Below are 16,165 nucleotides of genomic sequence, written 5' to 3' on the forward strand. Positions count from 1 at the left end.
CCCCTTTTTTTTGTGTGGGTGCGTGTGTGCGCGCGCACACACACACACATACAGAATAAAGTAAAATTATGGCACTATAATTAAATTTGTTTTAATAAATCTACAGAAACTCAAAGCGGCCATGTTTGTTTTTTATTTCACGTATTATTGTGCAAAAAAAATTTAAACAACCTCTTCAATGTATGGAAGCTCGTTTCTGCCACAATGGAAAAAATAAAATAAACGGAGTCAATACGGAGCACTGTGGAAGCCCATTTCCGCCACCCTGATAAAAAATAAAACTTGTATCTCATAATTATGAGATAGCTAAGTCATAATTATGAGATACTATCTCATTATTATGAGATAGTATCTCATGAGATACTATCTCATAATTATGAGATACTATCTCATATCTCATAATTATGACTTAGCTATCTCATAATTATGAGATAGTATCTCATAATTATGACTTAGCTATCTCATAATTATGAGATACTATCTCATATCTCATAATTATGACTTAGCTATCTCATAATTATGAGATACTATCTCATATCTCATAATTATGACTTAGCTATCTCATAATTATGAGATACTATCTCATATCTCATAATTATGACTTAGCTATCTCATAATTATGAGATAGTATCTCATAATTATGACTTAGCTATCTCATAATTATGAGATACTATCTCATAATTATGAGATAGCTAAGTCATAATTATGAGATAGCTAAGTCATAATTATGAGATAGTATCTCATAATTATGAGATAGCTAAGTCATAATTATGAGATACAAATTTTATTTATTTTTATCAGGGTGGCGGAAATGGGCTTCCATAGCGCACGTCTTGTGACACTGGATTAAAAAAATGTGTGCCATTTATGAGGTGGTTAGATTTTTTTATTTATTTATTTWTTTTAGATTTTATTAGCCTTTGTTGTCCCACAGAGGGTAAGTTGATTCTCTGCATTTTACCCATCACACATGCGAACACACTTGTGGAGCAGCGGGCTGCCACTTACAGAGCCTGAGGAACGGCAAAGGGCCTTGCTCAAGGGCCCAGAGGTAACGTGTGGGCACAAGTTAATAACAAGCGTGCACAAGATGATTAATGCATAGCCACTAAATAATAATGCCTGGCTATGACATGGTTAAAGCGTGGCCATGAGATAATGCATGGATACGTGATATAACTTATGGATACAAAATAATGCATAAGCACAAAAAAAATATTCCTGGCTATGAGAAAATTAATGTGTGTCCACAAGACAATAATGTGGCCACCAGATAATAATGGGTGGGCATGAGATATTTAAGCTGTAGCCACGAGATACTAATGCATGGTCATGAGATAGTTACATGCAAGATAAAAATGTGTGGGTACAAGGTAGTTAACACGTGGCCACGAGATAACGAGTGGGCACAAGTTAATAAGTGTCCACAAGATAATTAATGCATAGCCACAAGATAATTCTGCCTGGCCATGAGATGGTTAAGGYGTGGCCATGAGATAATAACCCATGGACACATGATATAACATATGGACACGAGATAATTAATGCATAAGCACAAGAAAATAATTCCTGGTTATGAGAAAATTAATGTGTGTTCACAAGATAATAACATGGCCACCAGCTAATAAAGCATGGCCACAAGATAATAATGGGTGGTCATGAGATATTTAAGCTGTAGCCACGAGATACTAATGTGTGGCCATGAAATAGTAAATGCGTACATGCAAGATAAAATGTGTGAGCAGAAGGTAATGTGTAGCCACAAGATAATAATGTGTGGCCATGAAATATTTAATGCGTGGGCATGAGATTTTAAAAACATAATAATTAACAACACAATAGAACTTAGAACATAGAACTTTTAATTAACGACATAACTTTTATAACCAAAACCACGAGACAGGTTCTGTAGGATTATGAGATGACAAGCTTATATTTGCAAGTTATTTTTTATTATTAATTGAATTCCATAGGCATAATATTAAATTTTATATTATAACATGGATTTTAATATTATTTAGATGCTAAATCCTATTTTTGGGATAGTATAGCATGATTTTTAAACACAGTCAGATGTTTTTTTAAAAGTTAGACTTATGAAATTCTCAGACATATTTACCAGGGCTCTCATATTTTTATTTTCTATTCCTAAAAATCTGAGTTTTTGTAAGAAACGTGTCATCTATAGTAATATTCTGTAAGTAAAAACGCTCACTCATTCACTCTCTAGTGCAATTCATTTTATGTTTCATTTACGCTGAATCAAAAATTGTCTTTCATTTTCACATACTTCTGCTTTTATCTAACTGGATATCCTTCACATTCACATTTCTGGAATTAGGCAATAATGACAAAAGCATGAGCATGTCACAGCCTGGCCATTAGTGACCATTTGTTTATTTTTCTACACAAATGCATCCACATGTTACTAACACACTGTTTAAATTTACAGAGCTCAGCTCTTTACCAAAGTTTCCTGGAAAATCTTTAACTTATTACAACAAACTTCTAAAATTACAGCTTCCATCCAGCTTTTGTTGAGACCAAAAACAAATAAACAACCTGAACAAAAATACTCAAAAGGCAAATAAAATAACACCGTATGGAGGGAAATGCACGTTGTCTTGAGGGCTGGTTTAATTTTTTAAATTGGGGTCACTTCCTGTGGAGGTTCAGTCCTTCGGGGTGGGTCTCACGTGTGGAGACGGGAGGACAGGAATGAGACTTGATGCTGTTGTGTTTGCTGAGAGCTTCGTCAAAGTCCAGCTGCTGGCCGTTGATGGTGACGTCCATGCAGCCGTGGTAGAAGGCTGACACGGGGGTGGCATGTAATGGGACGTTATCTGAAACACAGAGGTGACCGTCAGGAAAATATTTTTATTCCAATATCAACATCAGTGAAAATGGGTTAGAGAAAAATTGAAGAACTGTTTCGAAGTTGCTCAGAGTGGGAAAAAAGTAGCTGAAAGCCTCAACAAGTCCTCATTTCTGTTTTTATTTTCTTTTTGTTTGGGGAAAGATGTTTAACACAGAAATAAACTGTAGCTACCAGAAAAATGTGTTTAATCTGTTTTTATCCATTAAATTTGACTTTTTTCTATTTAAAATGACAGCAGATTTCAAACACAAACTACAGAAATAAATATAAAAGTACAGTATGCTGAGCGCTGAATGATGGCTGAAGTTTGTAAAAAGAAGCCAAAGCAGAAATGTTAAAGATAAAAGAAGCAAAAGGATAGCTAAATGTAACAAATGGGTGGCTAAAAGCTAATTGTAGCAAAATGTTAGCTTAAACCTATATGTAGGAATAGACTGGCTAAGAGCTAAAAGTGGTAAAAGGCTAGCTAAGAGAGCTAAATTTGTTAAAAGRCTAGCTAAGAGCTAAAAGTGGTAAAAGGCTAGCTAAGAGAGCTAAATTTGTTAAAAGGTTAGCTAAGAGCTAAAAGTGGTAAAGGGCTAGCTAAGAGCTAAATTTGCTAAAAGGCTAGCTAAGAGCTAAATGTGTTAAAAGGCTAGCGAAGAGCTAAAATTGATCTATTTAAACACAAACTGTTAGCTACAATAAGTAAAATAATAACTAGAAGCTAAAAGAAGAAAAGCACTAGCTTAAAAACAAAAAAGTAATTATACCTACAGGCTTGCTCAATGCTAACTGTAGCAAAAGAGCTAAATGTACTAAAATGTTAGCTAAGAGCTAAAAGTGGCAAAACACTAGGTAAAAGCTTAACTACAACAAATTTAATAGTACTTAAAGGCTAGCAAAATGCTAAATGAAACAAAAACCTAGCTAAAACCTAAATTTAATAAGAGACTAGCTAAAAKCTAAATGCGGTTAAAAGCTAGTTGACAGCTAAATGTGGTTAAAAGCTGGCTAAGAGCTAAAAGTGACAAAAGGCTACTTAAAAATAGCAGAAAATTAACTAGATGCTAAAAAAGCAAGACACTAGCTAAGCTTAAATGAAACACCAAGTAACTGTACCTAAAGGTTAGGTAAAATCCTAGAAGTAGCAAACAGTAGCTTAAAGCAAAAAGTAGCAAAACAGTAGCTAGAAGGTAAAAGAAGTTACCAAAAAGATAAAATAAATAAATAAAGCTATAAAAAGTAGCAAATAGCTAGCTAAAAAAGCAAAGACCTAGCAAAACATTTAAATAATGGTAGCTGGAAGTTCCTATAAGTAGCAGAAAGCTAGCTAAAAGGAGCGGCTACCTAAAAGAAAAAGTAGCCAAAGTGACACTGATTCTTGATTTGTTTTAACCCTCTGTTTATGTTTAGTAAAATAATAGTAGTCACAATTTAACAGAAAAAAAAACTGGCTATGTGTAAAGAAACTAGTTTTGAAATACCTAATCCAGAGGATTTGAACCCTTCTGTGCTCCTGAGCCAAACTGTTTTTTTTTTATTCAGCCAAAATTGAAGCTAAACGTAGCAATAGGCTAGCTAAATTAAAAGTTACATAGGAAGAAAAACAGTAGCAGATTTCAGAGAACAATGTTGTAGAAACTGAATAATTTATTTTCTATGTTATATTAAATATCTTAAGTATTCACCCCCTTACATTTATGGTTTTATTGTTGTCATAAATTGGTAGATTTAAAAAAAAATCTTTAACAAATAATTTTGTTTAATAAATTGATGCTGAGACTCGAAACTAAAATGCGAGAGTTGATCTAACCTGGGATCCCGCCGACATAAGTGCTGATGGGGTTCTGCATGGTGGCGTTGAGGCGCTCCAGCACCTCCTGCATCGCCCCTGACTTCATGTAGGAGACAGTGGAGGAGTTCGCCGAGATCCGAACCTTCGTCGGCGTCACGTTCAGGTGMACGGCGAGCCGGTCAGGGTAACAGAGCATCAGCGAATCCAGCCTCGCCACAGAGACGCCATCCAGAAACACTTGCAGGTTCTAGAGGAAGCGCCTCCGGTTAGCGTCACAAGGTTTTCGACAACATTTTTAAAGGAAAAAGCAGGGGGTGGTCTTACCGCATCGTCTTCCCCCTGCGTTACCACTGCTACCGACAGTGGCACGGTGTCGTTGTAGACTAGAGCGAAGAGCACACCGGAGCTGCTGGACGGACGGATGTTCATGGTCAGGTCCACGTTCCAGCTCCCAGAATCACCTGCATGCCCACAGAAAAGCACAAAACAACCAAAATGTTCAGATCTATGGCTGGTTCAACTGCAGCTATGCTTAGAGCTTTGTAACAATTCACATACGATTGAACTTACTCACTGTAGTCTACGTGGAACTGCGCCAGTCCTGCCCCGGAGAAGTACGACCCTGGCTCCACGTACACGAAGCAGTGCTTGCTCTTCTTCTCCTGGATGACCTCCTTCACCCCGGACGCCCCTTGGTTCATTAAGTTCCAGCCCCGGATGCAGCCGTCGAGCCGAGGGTTGATCTGACAAACAGAAACAAAGCAGTTCGCATAAAAATAACAGCCGACCGATGTGTTGCAGAAATATTTGTTTCTTTTGATCCAGCTGGAGTCACGGTCATGAGCAGTGCTTGCTCAATCATATCAGTCCACCTGCAATGTGGTCTTGGTCCTTCGATCTCCTGTGGATCCTGTTCGTGACGCCAAATTGTTGTGGAAAATATTATTTACCCAAGACAGAAACACATGAACCAAGAATAAAAGTACTCCGTGGAATGGTCAACAGGATTTATTGCATATGCAAGACACACATTCCATGTATCACTGGCCTGTGTGACGTGTCTTGCATATGTTATAATAAATAATAAATAATAATAAATAATAAATGTTATAATAAATAATAATAAATCATGTTGACCATTCCACTAAGTACTTTCATTCTTGGATCACGTGTTTCTGTCTTGGGTAAACAATATTTTCCACAACACGATGCGAACGTTTCGTGGGCGATTTGAGCGGCTTACGGGCTTGATGATGTTGTTGGTGCGGTTGGGAAGACCGGCGATGTAGACTTTGGTCTCCAGTTTGCCGTTAACTGAAGCGAAGAGGCTCTCTGGGCTGTTAATGCTCATCACTGCCTCTTTACTGATCTTCACGCTGATGCTGCTTTCCAGTTCATCCACGGAGATCTGTCACACATCGACGATATATCATAACATGTTCGTCCGTGTAGCTAAACCTTCAGGATGCAGCATCAGTTCAATTTACACAGTGCTGGGCACAGCTAACCAACAAGTTAGCATTGTTAACTCATAATACGTTTACTAAAAATATCATTTCACTAACACTAAATCGCTGAACATGTAAAAAAAATGTAGCTAATGCTAACACCCAACAACTAAGACAACTGTCACTCAGTCTTCATCACACGTTAGCTTGTTAGTTAGCAGTTAGAGACCTAAAGCTGGGAAAACCTAATTTAGCAGAAGCTAATTGGTATGCTAATGGTTGTTTTCAGTGCTGGGCACAGCTAACCAACAAGTTACCGTCGTTTTGCTAGCACTAAATCATTAAACGTAAAAAAACAAAATGTAGCGAATGCTTTTGCTAACACATAACAGCTAAGACAATTGTCAATCAGTCTTCATCACGTTAGCTTGTTAGTTAGCTGTTAAGAGATTTAAAGTTGACAAAACCTAATTTAGCAGAAGCTAACTGGTATGCTAATGGTTTTCAAAAGTAGTGAAAAAGCTATTCCACTAAACGAAAAATTAGTTCTGGTGTTAGCTGATTAGCAGAACCATGCTCCCCAGTGTCTGTTAAGTGGTGGGCAGCTAACCAACAAGTTAGCGTTGATAACTCATAATCTATACTAAAAGTATAGTTTCATTAACACTAAACATGTAAAAAAAGAATGAAAGGGAAGCTAATGCTAACTGCTAATTGCTAAGACAGTTGTCATTTAGTCTTCATCATGTCTTTGTCTCCTTCAACTTGAAGACTGGTGGGACTGATACAAACCTGTTGATGTTAGCTTGTCAGTTAGCAGTTAGGGGACTTAAAGTTGGCAAAACCTAATTTAGTGGAAGCTAATCAGCATGCTAATGGTTTTTAAAGTTAGTCAAAAAGCTATTCCACTAAACAAAAAATTTGTTCCAATGTTAACTGATTAGCAGAACCATGCCCACAAGTGTTTTTGWTCAGTGGTGGGTTAACTAAAAATATAGTTTTGTTAACACTCTATAGCTAAACATGTAAAGAAAAAATGTAGCAGAAGCTAATGCTAACTGTCTCCCTGGCCTTGAAAACCAGAGGGAATGATACAAACCTGTTGTTAGCTTTTAGCAGACTTAAAGTTAAAACCTAATTTAGTGGAAGTTAATCTGTCCCCTAACTGTTTCCAAAGTTAGCAAAACAGCTAATCTGCTAAATGTGAAACCATTTCTTTTATTAGCAAATTAGCTGAACTGTGGCTACCACTGCTTGATGTGCAGTAAAGTATTGGTATTTTCTTACCACGTGCCACTGCCCGTCATTAATGGCCTTTCTCCCAGTTGTAACTTTGACCGTATGCTGGTTTTTGAACTGGACTTCAATGCGACCGGCCCTCAGCCCCAACATGAACCACGAGTCCTGGGAAGACTCCGCGTACAAAATGATCCCCTCCGGGTCGTACGTTCGGAAGTCAAACTCAGCTGAAAACCTATCAGGGGCAAAAATATGATATTACACACAGATCTGTCCGAATCCATAAACCCACGAACACGTACTTTGTATTCTCCGGCAGGCGGAATAGCAGGTAGATGACAGGAAGTCCTGCAAACTGCTCCCCCAGGTAAAGCATCTCTGGGTGTTTGTAGTCATCCAGCTGCACACAGACGGGGATATGTTCGCAGCTTCGCTCATCTGCTCCCAAACGAAAACCTTCACGGCCGTCGCACTGACACTTGAAGCTTCCCACGGTGTTGTGACAGGCCCTTTCACACACGTCTGTACTGCATTCATTCACATCTGCAACAGCCAATGAGAAACGATGGATTTACAGACAGTTTGTATTTGAAAATATTTGAATTGTAGTACCACTGGTACATGTAAGCTAAGCTTTAGTCCCCATCAGGTTGTTTTTGATTCTATATAAACGAGGTTTAAAGGGCCTCACCGTCGCAGGATTTGGAGGTGAAGTTGTACTTGAATCCCGGGGGACACCTGCACTCGTACATGCCAGGTGTGTTCACACATTCTGCCGGTTTTTCACAGAGACTGGGGTACAACAAGCACTCGTTGATATCTGGAACACAGGATTCAAAGAAAGCAGCAAGTACTCAGCATGTACCAGCCAAGTACTCGCCATGTAGTAAGTAGTAAGTATCTGTATGTACCAGTTAAGTTTCAGGTAAGTACTTACTACTGAAATAAACCACCAGGTACACTGCACGTGTCAGGCCAGTACCTGGGGCATAATGGGTATGTAACAGATACATATCAGGTATTTACCCAGCATGTACCACTGCCATGTGTACCTGATAAATAAAAGGTAAGTACTAGGTAAATACCTGGGACAGACCCAGTATATACATGGCATGGTCAGGCAAGAGCATGGTATGTACCAAGTATGTATCAAATATTTGCCTGGTACGTAACACTATGTACTCAACATGTACTAGGCAAGTACCTGGTACATACCAAGTACGTAGGTTAGCATCCAGTTTTTACCAGGTAAGTACTAGGTAAATATCTGGCATGTGTTAGGCAAGTAACTATTTACCAGGTATGTATGAGGCAAGTATAAATTGTTACCTGGTATGTATCAGGTAAGTACCCGCTATGTACTCAACATGTACTACACAATCACCCGGTACATACCGGGTATGTAACCAGTATCAGGTAAGCATCCAGTTTGTACCGGGTAAGTACTAGATAATACCTGGCATGTGTCAAGTACCTGGTATGTAGTGGGTATGTGCCAGATATTTACCCCATATGTACCAGTCAAGTACCCTCTAGTACAAGTATGTGCTAAGTGTCAGGTAAGCATCCAGTATCTTCAAGGTAAGTACTAAGTAAATACCTGGTACACATCCAGTATGCATATAGCAGGTACATACCAGGTATGTAGCAAGTATTTACAAAGTATGTACCAGGTAAATACTGGCTATGTACCTGACATGTACTAGGAAAGTACACTCCAAATAGAAAGTATGTGCCCAGTAAGTGTCAGGCATGTACCCAGTACATATCTGGAATCTACTATGCAAGTACTCAGTGTATACCAAGCAAGTATCCAACATATAGCAAGTATGTATCCTGTAAGTATCAAGTAAGTACCCGCTATGTACTCTACATGTACTAAACAAGTACCCAGCATGTAGCCTACTAAGCAAGTACCATACAATCGTCAGTCAAGTACTCAGCTTGTACTAGCTAAGTACCTGGTACACACCCAGCATGCATACATGTATGTAGCAGGTACATAGCAGGTATGTAGCAAATATTTACCAGGTATGTACCCACTAAGTACCCAGTCAGTACCCAGTAAGTACATGTAAGTATCCAGTAAGTACTATGTTAAGTACGCAGTAAGTATGTAAGTACCAGTGAGTACATGTAAGTACCCAGTAAGTACCATGTAAGTACAAAGTACATGTTAAGCACCCAGTAAGTGCATGTAAATACCCAGTAAGTACATGTAAGTACCCAGTAAGTACCATGGAAGTACCATGTAAGTACCAGAAAGTACCATGTAACTACCCAGTAAGTACGTTAAGTACCCAGTAAGTACCATGTAAGTACCCAGTAAGTACATGTAAATATCCAGTAAGTACATGCAAGTACCCAGTAAGTACATGTTAAGTACATGTTAGTACCATGTAAGTATCCAGTAAGTACCCAGTAAGTACATGTTAAGTACCCAGTAAGTATCATGTAAGTACTCAGTAAGTAGATGTAAATATCCAGTAAGTACATGTAAGTACCCAGTAAGTACATGTTAAGTACCCAGTAAGTACCATGTAAGTACTCAGTAAGTACATATAAATATCCAGTAAGTACATGTAAGTACCCAGTAAGTACATGTAACTACCTAGTAAGTACATGTTAAGTACCCAGTAAGTACCATGTAAGTACCCAGTACGTACATGTAAATATTCAGTAAGTACATGCAAGTACCCAGTAAGTACATGTAAAGTACATGTAAGTACCCGGCACATTTTAATTCGGGCCTCCGCTGTTAGAATCGAGGAACGTTGACATGTTAAACTGATCTTTTCAGCGCCTCGAAAGAACAAATAAAGACAGTCAATCAAACTGAGTCCATGTTTGTGAAGACTTTGTCCTCAAAGACAAACAGTGACTCAGCCAAAAAAAAACAACAACTAAGCGTCAGCAGAAATAATGATTTAAAATAAACGGTCAGCAGCACTGAAACACTCAGAAATGTCAGACTGTGGGCACGTTTACAGCGAAGAAGAAAGCAAGACGGTTCAACCTTGAAGATGTTTCTGTCAACATTTTCTTATGTGTGTGTGTGTGTGTGTGTGTGTTGTGTGTCTGTGTGTGTGTTGTGTGTGTCGGTGTGTGTGTTGGGGGTGTGGGGTGTGGTATTTGCTCCCTGAGGTCAACAGCTGAAGGATCAGATGTGTTTTGAAGCAAACAGCTGAAACCACACTGAAGGATTGTCTTTTTCCAAATATGGGTCATTAAGCACAAAAAACAACAAAACAACAAAAAAACAACAACATTTAATTAATTCAATTAACCATCATCATCATCATCAGTGTGTGTCTGCGTGACGTCTTACCCACACAGTTGATGTTGTCGTTGATGAAGTAACCATCTTCACACATGCATCGAAAACTTCCCGGGAAGTTGAGACACTTTTGGTTGCATCCCGCCGTGAAGTAGGGATCGGTGCACTCGTCGATGTCTGTGTGCACGGCCGATTAATGATCTGGATTAATTAAYTAATGATCAATCAGTTGCTGATTTAATTAAAAATGGAGCCTCACCTTCCTCACAGCGCCGCCCCTTCCAGCCGGGCTTACACACACACGTGAAGGAGGCCTGGCCGTCCACGCAGCGCTCGGAACCATCCGTGCTGCACGGAAACGGCGTGCACTGGTTACTGATCTCTGACGTTAGACACACACACACACACACACACACACACACAGACACACACACAGGTGCTGAAAACCTTCACAGTTTGAACGGATCGTTAAAAACCTCAGGTGAAGCCTCTCACCTTTTACGCAGGTCCGAAGGTCAGACGGGATGCTCGAGTCGGAGTTCTGATTGTTGATGCCGACCCGATGGGAACCCAAACACACTGAAACCAAAAGTCCAGTTTGAGTCCAACAGAACCGATCAGATCAAATGACGAATAAAAAAATAAGTCATTTAGGAACTCACCAACATATCTGGGGTAGAAATACTCCTGGARAAAAGAGTAACAGACAGAACCAGAACTTTATTAAACGTCAGAAAATAATAGATATTTTTAAAAACAAGGGATTTAAAAGTAAAGGAGCCGAAAGAACGAGCTGGAGAAGAGATAAGAGCCAAAATGTGCTAGAGAAGCTAAAGCTAATTTTAAAACTAACTAAAACAAACACCAATTAAAGAAGTTACAAACAGCAAAGCTAAAGGCAGAAAAACAGTAACTTAAACCTGTTAAACACAAGCTAAAACCAGCTAAAACAGTAGCTAAAAGCTCAAACTAGCAAAACAATAAAGGCTGAAAATAGCAGAACTGCAGCTAAATGCTTAAACTAACAAAAAAGTAGCTAAACGCTAAAACTAGCCAAACAGTAGCTAAATCATGTAGTTAGTGGTTAGCAGTTAAATATCAGCTAAAAGGAAAAAAATTTAAAGCTAAAACTATCATAAAAGTGGCTAAATGATGTAGTAGTTAGCAGAACAGTTGATGAAAGCACAAAAGATCATCTAAAATTTAGATCATTTAATCGCAGCTAAAGGCTAAAATGAGCAAAACAGTAGCTAAAACCTAAAACTAGCAGAGGAGTAGCTAAATTCTGAAATTAGAACAGTAGCTGAAAGCTCAAGCCTGCAAAACTGCAGCTAAAGACTGAAAATGGCAGAAAAATGCTTAAACTAACAAAAAATAGGTAACAGCTAAACCTAGCAGAATGGTGGCTAAATGGTGTGGTTAGCAGTTAGCAGTTAAATAGCAGCTAAAGGCTAAAATGAAAAAAAAAATATAGCTAAAAGCTAAAACTAGCAGAGGAGTAGCTAAATGCTAAAGTTAGAACTGTAGCTGAAAGCTCAAGCCAGCAAAACTGCACTTAAATCCTATATTTGTTAAATAGCATACAAAATCTACAATTAACAAAACAATGGCTAAAATATATACAGTAAAACAGTGTCTAAAAGCTAAAACAAGCACAATAATTGCTTGAAGCTAAAACAACCAGTTAAGTTAAAGGTTAAAAGTAGCAGAACTACAGCTTCAGTACATGGTGAAGTTAGCAAAACAATAGCTAAATGCTTAAATAAGCAAAACACCATTAGTTAAAAAGTAGCTTAAAGTTAAAATGAGCAAAATAACAGCTAAAACTAGCAAATGAGTAGATGGAAACTAAACCCGGCTGTAACCCATAGCTGCACCATAGCAGTAAAATAGCAGCTCAAAGCTTGAATTAAGAAAACAGTAGCTTAAAAAGGCTAAAATTAGCAAGACAATAGCTAAATGTTGCAGTTAGCAGAATGGTAGCTACTAGCTATCCTTTTATTGTCTGTTTGATCCATTAAAGCTAAACATTCTCTGTTCTGGACCGTCCATCGCTCTGAGGTGTCCTGCAGACCTTCAGCTTCTCACCGTCTCCGGCTGGTTTTCGAAGATCTCCCGGGCCTCCTCTTTGTTGCACAGCTCCTCGATGCACTCCCGCTCCAGGTTGCCCTTCTTGCTCTCCTCAAACAGAGAGTTGGCTCGGCGGTGCCGGCTCAGGAACTGGGAGGCCGTGATCCGGCTCTGGACTGGGACAGAAGGTCTCGTTTAGCTGGATGTTTGGGTTGTTGCAGGAAGGTCGTTTTGTTTTTAAAATTCATATTTAGCTTTTAATTTTGAAACAATCCTCAGGCATTTCACCTCTTTTCTGCTTTTGATCAACAAAATAAAAGCCTCTATTTTAAGCTACCTTAAAGAACACAATAACCTTTAGATATTTTTTTAAACGGTGTATGATGTTTATGTCTTACGACAGTTAAAACCAATATGCTGCCAGCTGTTTTTTAAAGATGTTTTTGTACATCTGTTCAAGACCCCACAACTGGTGTTTTATGACCCACAGTGGGATCCTGACCCCAACTTTAATAACCACCAAATCGATCAACTGAAGGATGATTCACCTCTCATGGGTGAGATGTGTTTGTAAAACTTCACGACGAAACATTCAGCTACTCTTCATCTGCTGTAAATACATATTAAGACCTCACAATTCATCTTTCATCCTCCAATTAAAACTTTAAAAAAATAATAATTTGCATTTCCTGCAAAAACTTAGTTTTGCTGAAATCTGCTGAAGTTCAGCTGAAAAAGTTCATTAGCGAAACTGTTAGTGAGATAAATGTGAACAGTTGATTTTAACTGAAAGTAGAAAAACAAAAGTGAAAATAGCAAAAATGCGTAAAAAATAACTGAAAAAAAGGCATTATTTTAACTAAAATTAGCAGAAAATTATTAGCAAAAATGTAACTTAAGAAGCAAGGTGAAACTATGAAGAAAATATAAAATCAGTAAGGCAGACTGCTTATATTAGCTTTGTCAGCCATCTTAAATTGCTAATTATAGCTTTCAGCGTGTGGTGGGGATCGCTCACAGCTACTACCATACCAAACTTTAGCTCAATATCCATAAAATTGTTTTAGTTAAAGATGAAAGAACTGAACTGAGGACAAAACAGATGAAAATAAAGATAAATTGTAACTAAATAGTAAGTAAAACTATCAAATAGAAGCTAAAAGTGGCAGAAACAAGTTTAATTTAGCAGACACGATGAAGGAGAGTAAAAAAAATCACAGTGGCAGGAAAACAAGAAAAGAAACACAAACAAGTGGAAATTTGTTATAAAATAGTTAAAAGCTGAAACTAGCCAAAAGATAACTGTAGCTGAAAAAGCTTAAATTAGCAAAGAGAAGCTGAAAGAGTTTGCTGAATTAGGCAGTAAGAAGCTGAAATTATCACAAAATGTGAACTTAGCTGCAAGAAGTTGAACATAGTTGGAAAAGTGGCTAAAAAGTTAGACAACAGCTGAAATCAGTAAAAATCAGCTGAAAGAAGCATAAAAAGCTAAAATAAGTAGAAAAAGCTGATAGCTGAGCAGAGGAATAGCTGAAAGAAGCAGAAAGCTAGCTAACATAGCAAAAAAAGCTAAACGTAACAAAATAGGAAAACAAAAGAAGTTGAAATTAGCAGAACCAGAGCAAAAGGTAAAACTTACAGTAAAGATTTATAAGGATTTTAAGGATGTTGAAGACAGCTATTTATTTTATAAGAAGTAAGAGTGGCAGAAAAAGCTAAATAGCTAAAAACAAAAGTATAAATTGCTGAAATACTAAGTCATAGCAGCCATGGCACACAGTAAATGAGCTGAACGTCTTGATATATGAATTGTTGAAATAGCACAAAAACTGTCAAACGCAAAACATGCTGAAGAAAAATGGATCATCTCAGTTCAGAAAACAGCTGAAATGAGTAAAAATCATCTGAAAGAAGCAGAAGTTTTTCACAGCATTAACATGGTACACAGCTTCAGGAAGCCTGAAGTTTTTGATCAACTTGGTCCTTTGAAGAATGTCTAAACCAAAGGGTTAGGGTTAGGAGAGGGTTAAAATAAAACAGTTTATTCTTGGATTTGGTTCATTATAATTTAAAAAAAAAGACAAAACATGAGTGATCCCTGTTGGACTGAAGCTGTTTCATGATCTGCTCTGAAAACTGGAGCTCATTGCGACACAGTTGTTTTCCTGAAACTAACCCTGCTTCTCGTTGCCTTCAGTTTCTCTGGGACCCTCAAAAGTCCAAACCCTCCCAGCTGGACCGGGTAGCAAACTGGATCAGAGTTAAGCCAAAACCTCACGAGTGCAACAAAATTACAAACCAGTGTTTTTACTTACACGGATCAGCGTCCATTAGAGTCACCAGGAACAGGAGACAAGCCAAAGGTGTCCCAACAGCCCATTTCTGTCCCCACATGGTCCTTCTCCCCGCTGGGACAAACTTTGGCTCTGGGTGAAGACTGAGCAGATTTGTGCAAGAGGAGAGGGGGAAAAAAAACTTTATTCTTCCCGAAAATGTTGTTGTAGAGAGAGAGAGGAGGGGGAGAGCAGTAAGCAGGCAGCTGGGGAGCTCTGCTGACACACTTTCTGCCTTTTGTTGACTCAAAGTGGCTGAACTCAGGCAGAAAATTGGTTTAAAAAACACAAGACAGGACAGGAGGCCCCAGAGCACAAAGGGGTTCCAGAAACACTCATTCATTAATCTACGGAAGACTATTTCTGACACTAAATATTACTTTTCAGACTCATAATGACTTAGTTTCTCATAAAAATCTAATGACTCAATATTACAAAATAACTTAACTCACAATAAGGACAGTAACGCATATAAACGACTTATCTGATGATGACTGAGTACCACATAACTACTACTTAATATCTCATAAGTGACTTAGTACTTCCTAATAGTGACTTAAAACCTCATAACTATGACCTAATATCTCAGAAAAGTGACACAACCTCATAACAATGACTTATCTCATGACTCAGTACCATATAATAATCACTTAGTACCTCATAATGACGCAGTACCTCATAATAGTGAATACATACCTCATAACTATGACTTAGTATCTCAGAGTAGTGACTTGGTACTTCAAAAGAGTAACTTAGTATTTCAAAATAATATTTATATTACTGATATTACTGAATACTGAACACTGATATTGTATTGTATATGGATGTGCTGGTGCAAGAGTATGGCTGTGTCCAAAACAACAGGCCGGGTCCTCCAGAGGACCCAGACTACCCTGTCGAGGTGGGCCAGGTCCTTGGTAGACCGGGAAGACCGGAAAAAAAGAGGCTGTGAATTTGGACGGTCTAGCCTCCCCTCCTTACCCCGGCGTACGTCATGTCACCTAGCAACTGTGACGATGCTAAACAGAAGCAAAACTAGATCAAAATTAGAAAAATATCGATATATTAGCATTATTAATTTCACAAAACAATAAGATTAACTCAAAGGTAAAATTTGAAGAACTAATTGACCCACTGTAGGTG

The 16,165-nt window shown here is 38.2% G+C and overlaps 1 protein-coding gene across 2 annotated transcripts; it reads right to left on the minus strand.

Moving 5' to 3' along the window:
* Positions 1 to 2,363: 2,363 nt before the first annotated feature.
* On the minus strand, positions 2,364 to 15,228 carry pros1 (protein S). Of its 2 annotated transcripts, none has more exons than XM_014003040.1 (14): positions 15,005 to 15,228; positions 12,708 to 12,865; positions 11,282 to 11,306; positions 11,115 to 11,198; positions 10,879 to 11,001; positions 10,671 to 10,796; positions 8,034 to 8,162; positions 7,645 to 7,885; positions 7,391 to 7,577; positions 5,899 to 6,063; positions 5,226 to 5,398; positions 4,980 to 5,124; positions 4,674 to 4,902; positions 2,364 to 2,843 (listed from the first exon to the last, which is right to left on the minus strand). In XM_014003040.1, exons 1-14 carry the CDS (start codon positions 15,081 to 15,083, stop codon positions 2,656 to 2,658), a joined length of 2,052 nt encoding a protein of 683 aa, XP_013858494.1. In that variant the 5' UTR covers positions 15,084 to 15,228; the 3' UTR covers positions 2,364 to 2,655. The 2 variants fall into 2 exon arrangements, with proteins under 2 accessions (XP_013858494.1, XP_013858495.1); XM_014003041.1 differs by having other exon boundaries at positions 4,980 to 5,116; positions 5,230 to 5,398; positions 15,005 to 15,226.
* Positions 15,229 to 16,165: the final 937 nt, after the last annotated feature.

Source organism: Austrofundulus limnaeus, unplaced genomic scaffold (assembly GCF_001266775.1).
Source record: "Austrofundulus limnaeus strain Quisiro unplaced genomic scaffold, Austrofundulus_limnaeus-1.0 Scaffold16, whole genome shotgun sequence".
NCBI classification, from domain to species: Eukaryota; Metazoa; Chordata; class Actinopteri; order Cyprinodontiformes; family Rivulidae; genus Austrofundulus; species Austrofundulus limnaeus.